Source organism: Hemiscyllium ocellatum, chromosome 2 (assembly GCF_020745735.1).
Source record: "Hemiscyllium ocellatum isolate sHemOce1 chromosome 2, sHemOce1.pat.X.cur, whole genome shotgun sequence".
NCBI classification, from domain to species: Eukaryota; Metazoa; Chordata; class Chondrichthyes; order Orectolobiformes; family Hemiscylliidae; genus Hemiscyllium; species Hemiscyllium ocellatum.
In genome coordinates this window covers 55,646,845-55,667,403 of record NC_083402.1, presented here as the reverse complement: position 1 = coordinate 55,667,403, position 20,559 = coordinate 55,646,845, and the positions used below count along the sequence as shown (strand labels likewise).

Here is a 20,559-nt window from a genome sequence, read left to right as displayed (position 1 = left end):
ATGTTTTGGCTGTGGAATCAAATTACACAGCTTTACAGGAGATTGTAACACCAGTAGCCCAAAATGAATTTAATAACCAATTGTCAAGCTCTTCTAATTGTTATACTCTGCCTCATTCACTTTTGTAGACAAATAACGAAAAGAAAATGTTAATAAGTAATATTCAATACATTGGTAAAACATAGGCACTTCTTCCTATTTTAGTAATATGAATCTGTTCTTATGTTAGACGGTCTTAATATGTTGTGTAAGGGAATTAATGGTCACCATTGGCCTGGTGTTGCTGATGTCATCATACTCTTGAAGTTAACTAGAAGTCATTCATGGGACAAATTTCATCTTCTGTTTAAGGAACAATTCCAGATTTCTTCCAAACAGACCCCATCAAATAAACTAACATTATATTAACGAGTTTTAACTTCTTTTTATACTTCTGCAGTATCGGCATTTTCAACAACTTCCTAATTTCTGCGGCTGACTTATTTTTTCAGACTAGTTGAAGCTGATAGCATTCCTCTCTTGGGAAAGTTCCAGATGTCTGTTAGAGATTTCCAATGAAAGATTAGCTAATTCCAAAGAGTCAAGCATGAAGGTGTGACCTATCAATGTACATAGTGATGATTATTGGTATTGTAACTCTCTTCAAAGAACTACATGTCCTGTAGGGACAAGTCACATGTTTGGGCAGTTTCACCTTTGTAGGAGTGAGGCCATAACACACCAACTATTCACAGATACAAATGCCAGGACTTTTACTTCTGAGCTGGTTGCGCAGTCAAAACATTTCCTGACTTCCTGAACCTGGTACACAAGAACTTGTCCCAAATGGTTGGATTTTCTGTATGGAGGTGCAATTTAAGAATGCATTTGGATTTAGCGATCCCAGAAGTAGAATAACTGCAAAGGTGGACTGTGCATGTATAATGCATCTCAGGCCGGGGTCAGCCAGGGTAAGAAACAAGAACATGTAAGAAGTTCCTGAGGCACAAGGTGAGTGCACATGCTGCTGTTGTTCAAAGATATCAATCAGAAGTAAGGTGAGCAATTACTGTAATATTGTCCCACTAAATATCAGGGAGGTGATAGCCTACAGGTATTATCACTAGACTATTAATCCATAAATCCCAGGTAATGATCTGGGGATCTGAGTTTGAATCCGACCACAGCAGATGGCGGATGATGACCATGAAATCATTCTCAATTGTTGGAAAAACCTACTTCGTTCACTGATGTCTTTTAGGAAAGGTAACTACAATTCTTACCTGGTTTGGCCTACATGTGACTTCCGTCTCTCAGCATTGGGGCTGTCCCTTAGATGTCCTCTGGGCAATTAGGGATGGCAATATATGCTGACCAGCAATATGCACTTCCCACGAATCAATAAATTAAAAAAAACAAATAAATGTTGCTGACATTGGAAGAGATGGCCTCTATTGGGGCTGTCCATGGGACACTCTAATTATTGATGCTGCCTATTCAAACTGTAATGAAGGTGCACAATCTACAAAGTAAAGACTAATAAACTTGTCATGGAACTTGTCATAATAAATTCTGTCATGGAAATGACAGCATTTTGGCACAATCAGCCTACAATAAAACTATGGGAAGACTGATAAACACCACATTTTGCCAGGTACCTATGCCTTTCCACTTACCTTCTGCCACAATCTATTTGGGTATAGCCATGCAGTTGAGCCTTGACCTTGACTCTCACAGCTGCGAACTCTCTTAGCTGCCTTCACTTAACAGGACCTTAGAACTGGTGGTGCAGGTGGTTGCTGGAGTGAACGGCTGCTGCAGCCCAACAGCCAGCTCCAGGTCTACGGAAGTTAGTGATGAGGGGGATGGTTTTATGAGCATCTCAGCCCTCATATTATTCTAACTAAGCTGCTTGTTATTAGAGCCCTAAGCTGCTCTATGTGTCGTATTGATGATTGATGCCCCTGCAAAATTCCAGAGGCCACAGCCTGAAGCATATCCCAAACAGGTCCTCTGCTCTTCAACATTATGTCGCCTACTTCAATGAAACATTGTGGAACATCTCATGGGAGAGCTAATGACTACAGAGAATCATGTAGTTTCTATTTCTGATGGACTCTGTGTGGTTTGATTTTCTATTGCCATTGTTCATATCCCCATAAAGTCCATTGTAAATATATAGCACTATTTGCAAAAAAAATCAGTTTGTTTTTGTACATGGACCCAGAAAGAGAACATTTATTAAATGACGAACGTCCTTACCGCTGGCTAAGTGTTAAAAAGTGAAGAGAATTTTTGAAGATGAATCTCGAAAAAAAATGAAGCAGGACATTGAAGGGCAGCTATGACAATTACCAAAAATTAGAAGTCTTATTTTCCTGTAATAAAGGAGGTGTCTTCTACTTCAAACAATCAAGCAAACCAATAGCCACCATGAACAGCCATTGGGACAGACTATACAGATGTGATTGCAAATGTTACATAGCCTGAAAATCTCACCTGAAGACTATTGATATATAAAGTCCAGTGATCTTGACGAAGGATGATATTTTTAATCAGAAAGGTTCCTCAGAAGGTGAACATTGGAAAGGCCAAATTAGATATTGTTCAAAGATTTTATTTCATTCATTGAAAAGTTAATAATTAAAAAATGCAATCAGTTTTAGCTGACATACTCTGCAACACTGTTTGTGCTTTCTAATTTGTCTGCAAACTCTTCTCAACACCATCAACAGCATCAGCTAATGATGGGTTTAATGACTGTAAAAATCCTGTTGGAATTCAACATCATGAAAATGCTGAAGATCATGGGGAAACGTTGCTTGCGAATCTAATGAAGCAATGTGAGTTAATCTTAGATTCACACCTGAAGGAATAGGTGAAAAAGGGGCAACAGTATCGGAAGAGTATATTTGATTATGTTATTGCAGTTGCGTGCACATTATCAAAATGTGAACTCACTATTGGTGGGGGGGGGGGGGCAAAGGAACATTTAAGTCATCACATAATGGGAACTTAGCTGTCTTCATCAAACCCAGAGTCTATCACAATTGCTGAAGTAAAAAGAATATTGTGTCCCTGTGAAATGGAAATAATTCTCTGTGAATGAGGGGGTGAGGGGGAATAAGAGAGGAATGCTGTGAATTTTAAGTAATTTTGTTGTATGGATAAGACGAACTATCACATTTTCTTTGAGCTGATTAAAGAAACATATTTTAAAATAGCCAGAATATGCCATTTCAATGCAAATAGTTTAAGGATAGTATTCCCCAGATTCCCAACAAATGCATATCACAATATGGGAGGAATTGCACAATTTCAAATTTGCTGTCCAAACCTCAGGTATTAACCTGCACCTCAGTCCGTTAAGGTGATGCTTGATGATGCTACCTTAATAAGGCACACAAAAAAGTGAGAATCCATTATTACTTCAATATAAACTAAAGCCATAAGGTTCTGAATCAAGCCACTTATTTATTGCTTGAGACTGTGTGAAATTAATGTTGTTTTATCCTCTGACAATTGATTTTAAGGTAGCTAATATTCTGTCACAATTCACAAACAAATATCCAATCAAAAAATGTTAGTTTTCAAGATATATTTCTTCATTAAAAAATCTGAATGATCACAAAAGTCTTTTCATAAAATGTGTTGCATTCAAATACAATTAAGTACATAATTTATTTTCTGTTCTTCCCTCAGGAAAGTGAAAGGAAAGGTCTGATGGATAAATTATCAGCCATCCAGGAAGTGGGTGTAGCTGTTCAGAATGGTCTGGATGAAGTTGCCAATCTTTATGAAAGAATAAAGAAGTGAGTCTTGCCCCACTACTTATAGGTTTCTTTGACGGATCTCATATTTCTTTCCAAGCAAAGTGCAGAATGCTGGCTGTATGTTTGGTAGGAAACACCAATTGAGGATGATGAATGGTCAGGTTCTGTCATTAGTTGCCATTCCAGCCCCTATATTGTGGAGTTGCAGTTCTTGTTCTCTTGTGATTCATCTTTCCTATAAATGACTTCTGGCTTTCGAAATAACAGGAGAAATTTATCCTTTATCTTTGATGTAAAGATGTTTTTAAAAGAAATGTGGGTAAGAATATAAAAATAAATACAATATAATTCAATAATTGTTAACAGGACATTAACTAAACTAGACTGCTGTCTATTTTTATTAAAAATGCTTAAAGCTTAATAGACTTGCTCCAAAAAATGTTCATACAATTTGAAATTCATCTACCACTTTATCCAGAGCCTTAAAATATTTAATGTCTTTAAAAAAGTTTTTATCTTTTTCTCTAGAGCTTATTTTTAAGATTTTGCAGGTACAACATTCCATTTAATTAATTTGGTCATCTGAGAAAATGTTGCAATTAAAGCTGCTGTGGATGATGAAAAAGTTTCTATGCAGTAATACTTGCAGTGGATAATAGTGTAAATTTCAAAAATTCGTTGACAGAATTTGCTGAAACTTAATGCTGTCTGAATAATGGGCAGCTGCTAATGCACATACCAACCTTTACACTCAATATGAATTATCACCCTGGTTGCTGGCAAGTGTACTGTTCCACTGTTAGTATCACAAAAATAATATCTCACCTTGAACCTTCTATTGATTTTCATGAAGTTACTACATTTGCACATTAATTGTTATTTACTTTCACCATGGAAAGTTAAGTGTGTAGTTAACAATATAACTACCCTTCAAGCCAAAATAGTTATTAGGGACTCTCAGACTCCCTTGTCCCGAAAGTAAACAATTTTCAGAATTTCATTATATTATGAATTGTCTTAAGAGTTTTACAAACATCCAAGTTGAAAATTTTAAGATTATCTTTACTGTCTCTTTCTTGTAATCCAGTCTTTCTTTCCAAGTTTTGATCTCTCTTTCTGCACTTAGTTTAAAATTATATTGATTCATCCTCTTTAATTCATCCCCTTTCTTAGTATTTCCTGTTTATTTCTCAGTTCTTCAGTTTCATTGCTTACGGTGCCACAATGTTTGTAACATCGTTGTACAAGTTCTCAAATGTCCGGTTGCCAGGACTGTTATTGTTTCATGCTGCTAGAAACTTTGGAGGCATTTTATTTTTAAGTATGCCCAAATTTAACTCAACAAACTATATAATAAGTAAGAAATAATAAAGTATCATAAATATCTGTTAAACTTCCATGTGCCAATGCACTGAAGAACTACTTCTGATGGATATATTAGGACAGTAAATTGGCCCACCACTATCTGCCCAAACAGTTCTGGCACAGGCCCCAGAGGGATTAAAATGTTTAAGTCTTTTCTCACCTTACAATGTTGTTTTAATAATGTCATGTTTAATTGCAGTTACTCATTGTATGTAACCAATTGTTTCTTATGTAACAATTATTTCTTATTTCTATTAAAGTACCTTCAACTGGACAGTTCCTTTCCTGAGTTGGTTGGCTGTTTTTGTCCTGTTTGCTGGCACCATTATCCTTTATTTTATTCCTCTAAGATACATTCTTCTTGTCTGGGGTAAGTTGAGCTTTCTGCAACATGCCACACACAATTCTTCAAAGTATTAATTCTACTGTTTGATACAACATTGTTAAGGAGGTGCTTATTAACTGTGGCTTTGTCTTTTAGTGTGAAAATCTCTGTGTCTAGAAATAGCAGACATAATTATATGGATGTTTGCCCTTTTAGTGGTGTTGAAAAAAGTACTAATATGTTCTTACCCCAATAAGCAAAGAATAATAAATGATAAAGAGATTTACTTCCATACTGCCAAACCATCTAGGAAATTGCTTTTGTTTAACATAATTTGCTAAAAGTTTGCTCATTTTTTTTAAGAATACATAGTTTGGTGTATGTACTGTCTAGTTAATTTTCTAGAATTATTATAGCATCAGTTTCTGATGCCAAATATCTTAACATTTTGCTTGAATCAAAGGGGTTGGATTATTAGTTCACTGTGTAATTGTACTTGATCCATGCTTAGGAATTCAACAGTGAAGGGGGGCATTTGACAATGTACTGTATGCTTTAAACATGCAAGAACTAGATCTGCACTTATGTAGCCCCCTTCACATTTTAAGGCACCCGAATCTCTTACAAGCCATCAAGTGCTTCAGAATTCTTATCACTCAAAGCAGTTTTCCATATAGAGAGATCCCCAAAAAACTGAGATAAATAATCAGTTATTCATTTCTCTGTTTTTAATGTGAAACAATTGTTACCTATGTCACATGGAGAACTTTCTGCTCTACCATGAAAAGTGACAAAAGATTATTTAAATCATCCTTAAAAAAAATCCTTATCTAAACATTAGCAACTTCAGGCAATGCATCAGATTTTTAGTCTCATAGATTATAAATGTTCAAGTTTGGAGGGAAATTTGAACCCACAGGCAAGCACAATATCATTGGCTAAATCTGATTAGGAAACACTGAGTCAAAGTCAGTCTCCTAGAGTTTCAATAACTCATTAAGTTCTTCTGTTTTCTTGGAGGGAGACGAGAACTAGAAACACAGTGAATTAAGGGATTCGTTGAAGATGGAAATTTGAAGAATTTCTTTTTCTCTCAGATGCCTGTTGGTCTGTAAAATTCTCTCCACCCAGAAGATAGTGGAGATCATGTCATTAAATGTATTCAGGGCAGAATTGGATAGATTTTTGATAACGAGAGAATCAGCAGCAATGGAGAAGGACAGTTAGGAGAGTGAGTTTGAGACCACAAACCAGATCAACCATGATCTTATTTATCAGCAGAGTAGACTTGAATAATCTAATCATACTCCTGAATCCTACATTCCACAGTCCCAACTTAACACGAAGAACATTTAATATTTTGTAAACTAAAGTACTGCAGATGCTGAAAATACGAATTAAAAACACAACATGCTGGAATGAACTCAGTGCTTGATCTGCTGAGTAATGGGCAGAATTTTTCACAGGCATTAGGATCCCAAGTTCTGAAGCAAAAAGTGTTGATACCCCTGCCAACATGATTTCTGGAAGCCCTGAGATGCAATATCTACTCCATCCCTGCTAGTTGCCAGCCAGTCAGAGCAGGAAGCTCCCCATTAGGACTACCAGAGGAGGCATAGGCAATCAGTCACAATGGATCAACAGGCATAAGGTTGATGGGGTGAGTTCGCTGAGGCCTGATAAGGAAGTATCAGGAGGTTAGTATTTAAAGTAAGTGGTATCATCAACAAAAGGCAATCCATGTCTCTGACAGGTAACTGCACCATGCTTTGTCTCTTAGCTCACATAAAGTTAGAAATAATTACTTTTTATACTGAAAATGCTGGGTGTATTTCTTGTATTACTCAATGTGGCTGATAGACTGATAGACCAATGTGGCACATAATTACAGTGCAGCAATTAAATAGGTCACATCTTGGTTCTAAGTTCTTTACAAGTAATAGAATAATGTACCTAAATGTTATAAAACATCTCAATGTACTTAACAGGAGAACTATCATAAAGAAATTTCATGCCAAGCCACATGACGAGACACTAGGACAGATAGTCATGAGCTTCATCAAAGAGATAATTTTTACGAAGCATCTTATACAAGAAATATAAAAAATAGGAGCAGAGGTAGAACATTCAGCCCTTTGAGTCTGTGAGATCAAGAGGTAGATAGGATTAGGAAAGGAATTTCAAAGCTTAGGGCCTTGATAGATAAGGCCACACCCAGCAATGGTGGAATAACTAAAATGGAGTATGCTCAAGGATCCAGATTTAGAGTAGTACAGATAGCTTAGAAGGTTGGGGAATGGTAGGAGAATATAGATATACGGTTGTGAGACCAATGAAGAATTTGAAAACAAGGATGAGTTTTAAAGTTGAGGTGTTGCTTAACTGGGAGCAAATGTAGATTAGCAGAGAGAAGGCTGTTGGACAAACATATCTCAGTGGCGGCAAAGGTATGGATGATTTTAGGTTTATAAAAGGCAGAATGAGGGAGGCCAGTCAAGAAAATATTGAAATAATTAAGACCAGAAGTAGAATAACTAGAAGTAAAAGAGTAGTACAAGAAGCTCATGATTGTGCTGACACCCAGAATAGGCAAGGAAGAATAGGGATAATGTTCACTGTGCAACCTCACCTGTCCTGGTGTGGTTAGTTATCTTCTCAAGGTATTGGTCTATAGTCTCACAGAGGATAACTGGGACTCTGTGCCAATGCCATCTCCCAACAGGTGGAACCAGTGAGATACCGTGTAGATCTGGTGGTGCTCACAGTCATGGTCCGTATTCTTATAGTTTTATTTCTGCTAGGAGTGTTAGAAACACCAAATCGTTAACATTGAATTCTTTCATTCTATGCCTGGACCCCATCCTGTTTTTGCCATTTTATATTGCCCAGTGATTTCCTGCTAATACTTCTCGAAAACGTGAAGAATAAATGGTGAGGTATACTATTTGAATGTTAAGCAAGTCAGCCAGGCATTGTACCTTCTTTACTTGTTCGCCATTCCACTGCTGCAAATTCAACTATAATGATTCATTTAAGCCTGAAGTCTAACTGATGCACTCTAATAAATTATCTATTTTCACATGGTATTCACATTAAATACTACTGCAAACAACATGAACTGATGAAGTTCCCCCTTCATGTAATTACTGCAAGTTGTTGCATGTTTTTAGCCACTGGTATAATAACAGTGCCAAATCACTGAGAAAGTTTGCTTCCAATCTATGAAATTGTTAAAAATGATAAAGCCCAATTTTGAGAAATGTAATGTGTTGTCTGATAATTTACCCAAGTATAAATTTGGACAATTAAGGTCAGCAAGCAATTTGCTTCTAATCACAGTTGATCCTGTCTTCAACCAATAGCCTTCACAATACTGAACTACACTTCCGAGAAGAGAACTTTGAATAATCACACATAACTCTCTGCATTTTTGTTTTATGATACATTGCAAAGATTAAATTATTTGAACAATAGAAAATGTAAAATTTAACCCTGCAGGCTGATTAATTATTCAAAAATTATTCTGCGCCCACACTGGCACATTGAAAAATTATTAGGGCGTGATTTTCTTCTTTCTCTGAGTTCATCAAATTTTATGACTGTTAATGTAACTTTTAATCGCTTGTTTTATAGATTTTGCCTGTAGTTATATTTAGCATCTTCAACGCACCAAGCTGTTCTGGTCCCTGCATTAATGCGAAAATTTAAATTGCTCTATATTTTCATAGATTAATTTGAAGTGTGGCTTGTCTTATCATGTTGGTTACAATTATATTAGGAAATTAAAGTTGCACATAAGGGGTTAGATGAAGCTGGTTATGTGCAAAAGAAACAGGACTAAACAAGCTTTTATCAGCCAGTGAACTAAATTATGCAGACATAATAAATGTAATTTTTTTCTTGGGAACTATCACAGGGAAACAACAGTAATTCATAGAATCCCTACGGTATAGAAGCAGGTTATTTAGCCGATCAAGTCCACACTGATCCCTCTGAAGACCATCTCACCCAGATCCACATTCCTGTAACCCTGCATTTCCCATGGCCAAGCCACCCAGCCTGAACATGTTGGACTGTGGGAGGAAACAGGGGAAACTCATGCAGACATGGGGAGAACATGTAAGCTTCATGCAGACAGTCTTCTGAGCATGGAATTGAACATGGGTCCCTGGAACTGTGAGACAGCAGTGCTAACCGCTGAGCCACAGTGCTGCCCATTTGACGCATTACTATTTTAACAATCTGTTGTTCAGTATCTAGTAATTGTAAGTTAATATAGATTAACAGACAAGCTAATTGCACCAGTTAATGTATCTTCTACATTGTAACAATTTCAGTAACTGAACTATTACTGAATTGATTAACATGGATTAGTAGATTTTCTGTCAAAATTACACGTGAAATTACAAATGAAGCAGAATTTTTTTTCTATTAGTGCCTTTGTTTCTCCAGAAAACCATGCTTAAACCTAGTGACAAATAAAGCTATGAAAGATCATAGAAGGTTATGCCTTAAAAATAGCCAGTATAGTTATGCATCATTTGCATCATGATAGACACAAGTAGGTGACATGGAGATTCTTTCCATTTGACTTTTGATATTGTCTGAAAATACAAAAGTAAAATTTACTCAATACTCCTTCTGGAACCAGAGCCCCTTTAACTATAACAGGTGAAGCTGGGATAAATCAAAAATGTGATAAACTCACAACCAACGGAACATCAGGAATCACATCCTGAAAAGGTTAAGATTCATAACAGAAATAAATAAGTTTGCTCACTGATTATAAAACAATAGTAAAATATTGCAAATTTGGAAGTCTAAGATAAAAACTTAAATGCTGAAAACCTCAGTGGGCCTAGCAGCATCTGTGAAGAGAGAAAGTTAAAAATTTGAATCACATGTGACTTCCTCAGAACCTCAGGAGATTAAAAGTGGGATATCATATAAACCATTGAATGAGTGCAGGGAAGGATAGAGGGAGAGCTAGGGAGAAGGCCTGGGCAAGTGAGATTAAATTAAAATGATATGATGAAACAAAAGGTAAAAGGAGTGGTAGTCGTTATCTGAGCTGACAAAGCATTTGTCCAGAATGAATATTGATGGTAGATTAATTAGCAGCACTAGGTGAAAGTAAAATGTAAAAAAAGTTCAAACTGGCACATAACTGAAAAATAATCAAAATCGGGAACAGTGTTCATGGTCTGAAATTGTTGAACTCATTGTTGAGTCAAGAAGGCCATAAGTGTCACATTGGAGGATGACTTTCTGTTCCTGATCCATGCATTAAGCTTTGATGAAACAGTGCAGCTGGCCAAGCACAGAAACACAAGAATGAGAGCAATGAGGCGAATTAAAATGGCAAGCAACTTGATAGCGAATATGGTATACTAAGTTGAAAGAAATAAGCAAATCACTGCTTCACCTAGAAGGAATGTTTATGGCTTTGAATGGTGAAGAAAGAGGGCAAGATATGAACCTCCTGTTGAATAGAAAGGTCCAGATTTTAAAAATTGTTACTTTCAATGTATGAAATTTATTTTAAAGACTCAGAACAAAAACCAGGATTCACCAGAAGGCCTGCATTTTTGCATAGTAAAGAGTTCTGTATTCACAAAGCTGGATTATAGTGTGCATCAGGAATAGTCCAATATGTTTTAAGGCAAGACTTCTGCCCATGACAGGGAATCCCATGTTAGAGAATTGCCATTTCCTCTGTGAGTTCCTTCCCCACTCTCATTTTGAGCAAATATTAGTGGGAGTGGGGTAAAGCCCTTTAGAGATAATTGTCTCTGCGTTTGTTTGTAATTTTAAAGGTTCCAATGATTTGCTGATTTTGTCCTTTTTCATCTATTCTGTGATTTCATTGTTCTGACTGACTCCTGGAAAATTGTAATGATCTTCATTTCTTTCCCAACTCATGGCTCAATCTTTCAGTTATCATCTTTGTGATGAATATTTGTATTCATGTCCATTTCCTGAATGTGCCCAGTAGCCTGCCAATGTCTGTTAGCAATTATTTCCAAGTGTAACCTGCCATTATCTCAGCTTTGTTATTTGTTGCTTTCAGCTTTGATTACCTTAATCTTATAGAAAGATTTTTTGCCCCAAGCAGAACCATTGCTCCCACAAGTCAATAACAGCTGTTGCTCACATTGATTGAATTGTACAAGAAAACTTTATTTTAAATTTTCCAAACTAAGATAAATTATTTTAAAGAGTGACAACTTCAAGAAAAGGTGTAAAGGTATTTATAAAACACCCAGTGAATTGAATTTTATGTAAGTTTGTCACATTAGGAATGCAAGATCACAACAGAATAAAAATGATACAGTTTTTGTTCCCAAAATAATGGTCCATGAAAGGAGATACTCTTTAAACTGTTCCAAGCATAAGGACAGGGAGCTTTAGCCAGCATTTAACAAGATCATGGCTGGTCTGATTGAGATCTGCTCCACTTTCCCCACACCACCCCCTGCAAATAACCCTTGATTTCCTCATCCATCAAAAATCTAGCTTGACCTAGAGTATTGTATATTCAATGTCACAGCCTCCACAGTTTCCCGAGGAAGAGAATTCTACAGACAAATTACCCCAAGAGTAAAATTTTCCCATAATTTCTGCCTTAAAAGGATGAATTCATATTCTAAAAAGCTGTGCACAATGTCTAATCTCTCCAGCAAGAGGAAACATCTTTCATGTATCGACTCTATCAAGTCCCCTTCGGATCTTGTACATTGCTATATGTTTCCTCTAATTTTTGAAAATTCTAATGGTTAAAGCCCAACCTGTTTATTCTTTCTTTTTAAGACAAATCTTCATACCAGGGATAAGTTGAATGCGCTTCTTCTAATGCTATTATACTCTTTTTCAAACAAAGAGCCAAAACTGTTTAGCAGTGGTTTTCACCATTGTTCAACAAGTTGAGAAGTGTGCCACAAAAATTTCAGGAAGTGTTGCCCATTTATCTGCTGACATCAGGCATCTCTCTCATGGGGATGGCAGGGGAGCAACTCCAGCATCTGATTGGAGTACAACACTGTCAGTAAAGGTCATTGCACGAGGGCGGATGTGTGGGACAATTCCTAGCATCTGATTGGTGCACAGTTCTTCTGTCACTCAGTGCATGGAGCCAGTGAATCTGTCATCTTTGACCTGTGCTCTTTTGCTGGCTGAACCAGTCAGATCGCTCACCACTGCTACTGCGAGTCATCACGGCTGCCCCGGGGCAGAATATGGTAATTGCCGAAGCTGCAAAACACAGAGCTTTTTTTTTGTTGGAGCTGAATCCGGGTGAAAGGAGTTCAGCTCACCACCTCACCCAAGCCGAGCACAAGGAGCACAATTGTTGCCACCAGCGACTGAGCTTCCTCTCCATGACTAAGTCTCATGATAATATGATAAGATGGGCATGAATTGTGTGAGACAGCTAGATGGATGGTGACTGGGAAGTGAAAATCAAGGAGAAAATTCTTTACTGGTTGGAGTCATATCAAGCAGAAAGGAACATGGTTGAGACTCTTGCTGGTCAGTCATCTCAAAGTGTGGACATCACGACAGGAGTACCTCAGAGTAGTGTCCTAGACTCAACCATCTTCAGCAACTTCATCAAAGACCTTTCAGCCATCATTAAGTCAGTACAGGGGACATTTATCGATGAATGCACAATATTCAGCACTATTTATGACTCTTCAGATCCTGAAAAAAAGCAAAATACTGTAGATGCTTAAAATCTGAAACAAACACAGAATGATGGAGAAACTCTGCTGTTTTGGCAGCATCTATAGAGAGAGAAACACCTAGTTAACGTTTCAAACGAAACAGTATGACTCTTCTTCAGAAATCGTAAAAGCTGCTTCATTTTGCAGTATCCTGAATTTAGATTTATGTGCAATTTAACAAAGCTTTGCTGTTCTAATACTCTAAAACATTGCCAAATGTAGGTGAGATATTACAGCTATTATCTGGGTTACTCTAAAACATTCAAAGGGAGTTGAGACATCTGTCTGAGAGTGTATTTTTATGCCCTACAGTTAAAGTAGATTCATTGCATATTTTCTTTCATAGTTGATAGTTTTCAATTATAAGCCACATTGGGCTGTCTATATAGAACAAGCCTCTGTAGACCATGATCTTTTTTGGCGAGTTTGATCTTCAGGTGACCTATTAAAGCCCAAAACTGCTCTTGAGACAACTGCTGTTGTAATTCTGTACAAAAAAAGATAATTAATTTTAAAAGGTTAATCTAGAAAAAGGGTTGTTTTTCCCAAAGCTGATGCAACTCGTTTTACGAATGAATTAAACATATGTTCATTGTTTGTTGCAATATGGCGAAAATGGCAATTGAAATATTGTTTAGTCAAAACAAAAATAGGCCTTAATATGCTTTTGCTTGGAATGGTGCTGACAGTTCTGCACTGAATGCACTCCAGTGTCTTGGTTAGATTATCTTTCTTCATGCTTGAGGAAGAAGATAGGCTGATTAGGTCCGAGGTGAGTTCAGCATAATGTGCTTCACTGTCACATCTTGTGGTTTCCAGAGTTCACAATAATCACACATTTAGAAATGAATACTGGAACTTATTTATCACATCTCATCGTATTGAACTATTGTTGCTTTGATACACAGACTGTAGTGCAGTGAGAATGATGTGGTAGCACTCTGGATATACATTTATATCAATGGATGATAATATAGTTCTTAAAACATTTTGGAATATTTTATAGCATGACTTTTTCTTTAAAAGAAAATTAATACTTATTTATGTAATTACAACCCTTTACCATGAGTGTTTTAAGGAATCTTACAAACAACATTTATAATTGAACACGTAACTACAAACATTGAACAATTTTCTATCTTGTTTCTTTTTCTTAAAAAAATACACTAGTGCTAAGATATTACCATGTTGTGCCTTCATCTCTTGGATTTGCTCTGGTTATTTTCATTGTTAAGTTAGCACACTGTACAGATGATGTTGGTGTTGCTTCTGTTGTTGTGGAGCTGTGTTTGATGTTGCTAATGTTGTATCACCTAGAGTCAGAGATCATAGAGATAGACAGCATGGAAACAGACTCTTCGGTCCAACCCATCCATGCCGACCAGATATCCCAACCCAATCTTGTCCCACCTGCCAACATCCAGCCCACATCCCTCCAAGTCCTTCCTATTCATCTACCCACCCAGATGTAATGTTGAAATTGTACTAGCTTCCACTGCAGCTCGTTCCATACTTGCACCATCCTCCGCGTGAAAATGTTGCCCCTTAGGCTTCTTTTATATTTTTCCCCTCTCACCCTCAACCTCTGCCCTCCAGCTCTGGACTCCCCCACCCCAGGGAAAAGACTTTGTCTATTTATCCTGTCCATGCTCCTCAAGATTTTATAAACCTCTATAAGGTCACCCCTCAGCTTCTGACAACTCCAGGAAAAACATTCCCAGTCTATTCAACCTCTCCCGATAGCTCAAATCCTCCAAACCTGGCAACATCCTTGTAAATCTTTTCTGAATCCTTTCAGGTTTCACAACATCTTTCTGATAGGAACGAGACCAGAATTGCACACAACATTCCAACAGTGGCCTAACCAATGTCCTGTACAGCTGCAACATGACCTCCCAACTCCTGTACTCAGTACTCTGACCAATAAAGGAAAGTATACCAAATGCCTTCTTCACTATCCTATCTACCTGTGACTCCACTTTCAAGGAGCTGTGAACCTGCAGTCCAAAGTCTCTTTGTTCAGCAACACTCTCTAGGACCTTACCATTAAGTGTATATAAGTCCTGCTAAGATTTGCTTTCCCAAAATGCAGCACCTCACATTTATCTGAATTAAACTCCATCTGCCAAATCTCAGCCCATTGGCCCATCTGATCAAGATCCCGTTATAATCTGAGGTAACCTTCTTTGCTGTCCACTACATCTGCAATTTTGGTCTCATCTGCAAACTTACTAACTATACCCCTTATGCTCACATTCAAATCATTTATATAAATGACGAAAGGTAGTGGACCCAGCCCTGATCCTTGTGGCACTCCACTGGTCACAGGCCTCCAATCTGAAAAACAACCTTACACCACCACCCTCTATCTTATACCTTTGAGCCAGTTCTGTATCCAAATAGCTAGTTCTCTCTGTATTCCTTGAGATCTAACCTTGCTAACAAGTCTCCCATGGGGAACCTTGTCAAATGCCTTACTAAAGTCAAGATTAGATTGGTGCTGGTAAAGCACAGCAGGTTAGGCAGCATCCGAGGAGCAAGAAAATGGATGTTTCGGGCAAAAGCCCATCATAAGGAATCTTTTGCCTGAAACATTGATTTTCTTGCTCCTCAGATGCTGCCTGACCTGCTGTGTGTTTCCAGCACCACTCTAATTTTGACTCTAATCTCCAGCATCGGCAGTACCCACAAACGCCTTACTGAAGTCCATATAGATCACATCTACCACTCTGCCGTCTTCAATCCTCTTTGTTACTTCTTTAAAAAACTCAATCAAGTTTGTGAGACATGGTTTCCCACACACAAAGCTATGTTGACTATACCTAATCAGTCCTTGTCTTTCCAAATATATGTATTTCCTGTCCCTCAGGATTCCCTCCAACAACTTACCCACCATTGATGTCAGACTCACTGGTCTGTAGTTCCCTGGCTTGTCCTTACCACATTTCTCAAACAGTGACACCACGTTAGTCAACCTCAGTCTTGTGGCACCTCACCTGTGACTGTTGATGATACAAATATCTCAGCAAGGTATCACTTCCCTCGCTTCCCACATTTTCTGGGGTACGCCTGATCAGGTTCTGGGGATTTATCCACTTTTATGCATTTCAAGAAATCCAACACTTATTGCTCTGTAACATGGACATTTTCAAGATGTCACCATCTATTTCCCTACATTCTATGTCTCCCATCTCCCTTTAATTATGTTGCTGATCTTCCATTGCATGTTGATGCTGTGAATATTTCCTTGTTTGTTATTGATATTTTTAGTGTTTCTAATTACCTTTTCAGCTTTATACGCTCTGCTTGTGGTGCAGTGGTAGTGTTCCTACCTTTGAGCCAGGTGGCCTGGATTCAAGTCCCACTCACTCCAGAGGTGTTTAATAACATCTCGAAACAGGTTGATTAGAATATATATATATATATATATATCTGGTATAGATGTACACAGGACTCCTATCCTTCTCATCTAATCACCAGTTTCAACTTCGATTAATGAAGAATCTTCAAGTCCTAGCTTCACCAACAATATTTGTTGAGTTCCAGATTTCCAGGACAGAGTCTGGTACATGTTCAATACTTTCATCAACTCAGGCAGGGATTTGGCATACTTGTATGCATAAAATTATGCCCTCTCATTATTGACCCTTCAATTAAGGAGGGAAAAAGCAACTTTTTCTTCACTGTGTCCATGCCTCTCATAGTCTTATACACCTCGTTCTTAAAGAAAACAACTACGCTTATCCTGTTCTCTTCATGGCTAAAAATCTTGATTGAAGGCAACATTCTGGTAAAACTCCTCTGCAGCCCTTCCAGTACAATCACAGTCAACCTGCAGTGTGGCAACCAGAAATCCACACAGCACCCCAGCTGTGACAAAAGCAAGTTTTGTACAACTCCAAATAATCTCATTGCCATGAGGCAAGTGTCCCATTTGCCTTCTTAATCATTCTATTAAACTGACCTGCCGCCTTCAGGGATCTGTGGGCAAGCACCCCAAGGTCCTTCCATTCCTCTGAGCTTTCTAGTGTCCTGCCATTCATTGTGTACTCTATTATCTTGCTACTTCTTCCAAAGTGCATCATGTCAAACTTTTCAGGATTAAATTCCATCTGTCAATGATCTGCCCATCTGACCAACCCATCTGTATTCTCCTATAACCTAAGAGTTTCTTTATTGCTGTCAATCACTCAGCCAATTTTTGTGTCATCCACAAACTCATTTATCAACACTGCCCCTCACCCACTGCCACCCCCACATTCATATTGTCGATATGCCAAGAACAATGAGGGACCTAGCAGTGAACCATCACACAGTCCTTCTACTACCAGCCTCCTGCCTCCTACCACTAAGCCAATTTTGAATCCTACTTGCCACGTTACCCTGAATCTCATGTGCTTTTACCTTCTTGAGCAGTCTGTCATGTGGAACCTTGTCAATGGCTTTGCTGAAATTCATATAAACTACAACAATTGCATTATCTTCATCTTCACACCTAATCACCTCCTCGAAAAATTCTGTCAAATTTATTAGGCATGACCTCCATCTGAAAAAGTCATGCTGACTATCCCTGATCAAACCTTGTCCCTCCAAGTGAAGATTAATTCTGATATCATAGAATCCCTACAGTGTGGAAACAGGCCATCCGGTGCAACAAGACCACGCCAACCCTCCGAAGAGTAACCCACTCCGATCCATTCCCCTACCCTATTACTCTACATTTCCCCTGCCTAATGCACCTAACCTACAAACCCCTGCACATTATGGGCAATTTACTTGGACCATCTCTGACATCTCCCTCCCCTTCCTGGACCTCTCCATCTCCATTAATGATGACCGACTTGACACTGACATTTTTTACAAACCACCGACACCTGCAGCTACCTGGATTACACCTCTTCCCACCCTACCTCTTGCAAAAATGCCATCCCTTATTCCAAATTCCTCCGCCTCCACCGTACCTGCTCCCAGGACCACCAGTTCCACCACAGAACACACCAGATGGCCTCCTTCTTTACAGACAGCAATTTCCCTTCCCACATGGTTAAAGATGCCCTCCAACGCATCTCGTCCACATCCTGCACCTCCGCCCTCAGACCCCACCCCTCCAACTGTAACAAGTACAGAACGCCCCTGGTGCTCACCTTCTACCCTACCAACCTTCGCATAAACCAAATCATCTGCCGACATTTCCGTCACCTCCAAAAGACCCCACCACCAGGGATATATTTCCGTCCCCACCCCTTTCCGCCTTCCCCAAAGATCGTTCCCTCCGTGACTACCTGGTCAGGTCCACGCCCCCCTACAACCCACCCTCCCATCCTGGCACCTTCCCCTGCCACCGCAGGAACTGTAAAACCTGCGCCCACACCTCCTCCCTCACCTCCATCCAAGGCCCTAAAGGAGGCTTCCACATCCATTAAAGGTTTACCTGCACATACACCAATATCATTTATTGTATCCGTTGTTCCCGATGCGGTCTCCTCTACATTGGGGAGACTGGGCGCTTCCGAACAGAGCGCTTTAGGGAACATCTCCGAGACACCCGCACCAATCAACCACACTGCCCCGTGGTCCAACATTTCAACTCCCTCTCCCACTCTGCCGAGGACATGGAGGTCCTGGGTCTCTTTCACCACCGCTCCCTCACCACCAGACGCCTGGAGGAAGAACGCCTCATCTTCCGCCTCAGAACACTTCAATCCCAGGGCACCAATGTGGACTTCAACAGTTTCCTCATTTCCACTTCCCCCACCTCACCCTAGTTCCAAACTTCCAGCTCAGCACTGTCCCCATGACTTGTCCAGACTTGTCCTACCTGCCTATCTCCTTTTCCATCTATCCACTCCACCCTCTCCTCCCTGAGCTATCACCTTCATCCCCTCTCCATTCACCTATTGTACTCTATGCTACTTTCTCCCCACCCCCACCCTCCTCCAGCTTGTCTCTCCATGCTTCAGGCTCACTGCCCTTATTCCTGATGAAGGGCTTTTGCCCAAAACTTCGATTTCGCTGCTCCTCGGATGCTGCCTGAACTGCTGTGCTCTTCCAGTACCACTAATCCAGAACTATGGGCAATTTAGCATGACCAATTCACCTAGTCTGCACATCATTGGACTGTGGGAAGAAACTGAAACATCCAGAGGAAACCCACGCAGACATGGGGAAAATGTGCAAACTCCACACAGACAGTCACCCGAGGGTGGAATCTAACCCAGGTCCTTGCCACTGTGAGGTAGCCGCTGAGCCATCATGCTGCCCTCAGTATTCCGGACTTAGACTCCAAATAGAAGATTTCACCCTATAATTCTGAAGCCTCAAGCACAATCTCTGCAGTCAGGCTGGTGGTTGGCACAGAATTTTCTTGTGGAACTGCTGCAGTGGACAATGATAACACTGTTATAAACTTATCCCACAGATATATTATATATACACATATGGAATTTCTCACCTCCACGTATGATTGTCTAATATTCTGTTTCTATGTTGAAATATCTGGTCTAAGCAAATATTCGAGCTTTGGATATGGATGCTATTGGCTTTCCACTTTGTATCAGTGCTGCAAGCAGTCCTTTTGAGGAAGTATCTATTGCAGAGACCCAGGTCTTTTATGCCAATCAAGGATGTTTCATGGTCCTTGCTACAGAGATTAGTTTTCAATCCCAGATGTTTATTAATTACAATCTTTTCCTGTGCTGTCCCCGGGCATTGTCCTGAGACTATAGATTACTAGAGCTCAGTCACATTACCATGATATCCCCTCATTTGTTTGAGATAATGAAGAAATAGAAACAAGGACAGTTTTTTTTAGAGCCTTCCACTAAGCTCCATGCCAAATAGGTACAGGTTGGCTGGTATGCGACTCAGCTGACTTGATAGGGAGGCCTCTCAAATGTAAATGAACCATGCGGTCAGATTGTGTGCAAGATCTCAGTGCTCCCTCTGCTGACTGCCTGCATTGGGACATAATATTAAACACCCAGAGACATTGCGGCCCTCAGACCCATATACAGGCTGTGTAGGGATTGTATGTTTACCATAATGAAACTTACAAAGATACCTGGAAAGTAGAAAGGCAGGAAATTGTATTAACTGCTTTCTAAAGCAGTTACATTCATCAAAGACACAAACAACACTACTTTCATGTTGTGATGCTGTTTTAGAAAAGAAGGCTAATAATTAAAATTCAACTAAATTCCACTTTGTTGATTGCTTAGAATTGGATTACAAGACTCATGTGCTATTTCGGTTTGGAAGAATTAGCAGATTTTAAATAGCAAAAGGAATAAAATATAGGATCAGTTAGCATAACACACTATTATTTTGCCAGATGGCATTGTTTCAATTAAGAGAAGTGTTAAATATAAATTAAATGTTATTACACTATAATATGAGA

The 20,559-nt window shown here is 39.0% G+C and overlaps 1 protein-coding gene across 9 annotated transcripts in view; it reads left to right on the top strand.

The window, feature by feature from the left end:
* The window catches only part of LOC132823183 (multiple C2 and transmembrane domain-containing protein 1-like), a 646,464-nt gene that overhangs the window by 618,028 nt on the left and 7,877 nt on the right, over positions 1–20,559 (top strand). For 8 of the 9 annotated variants that reach the window (XM_060836773.1, XM_060836799.1, XM_060836780.1 and 5 more), the window contains 2 exons: positions 3,682–3,791; positions 5,378–5,487. In XM_060836773.1, coding sequence (XP_060692756.1) covers positions 3,682–3,791; positions 5,378–5,487 — 220 coding nt within the window. Of the gene's footprint in view, positions 1–3,681; positions 3,792–5,377; positions 5,488–6,908; positions 7,103–20,559 lie in introns of all 9 variants that reach the window. The other variant, XR_009645516.1, reaches the window with a different exon arrangement.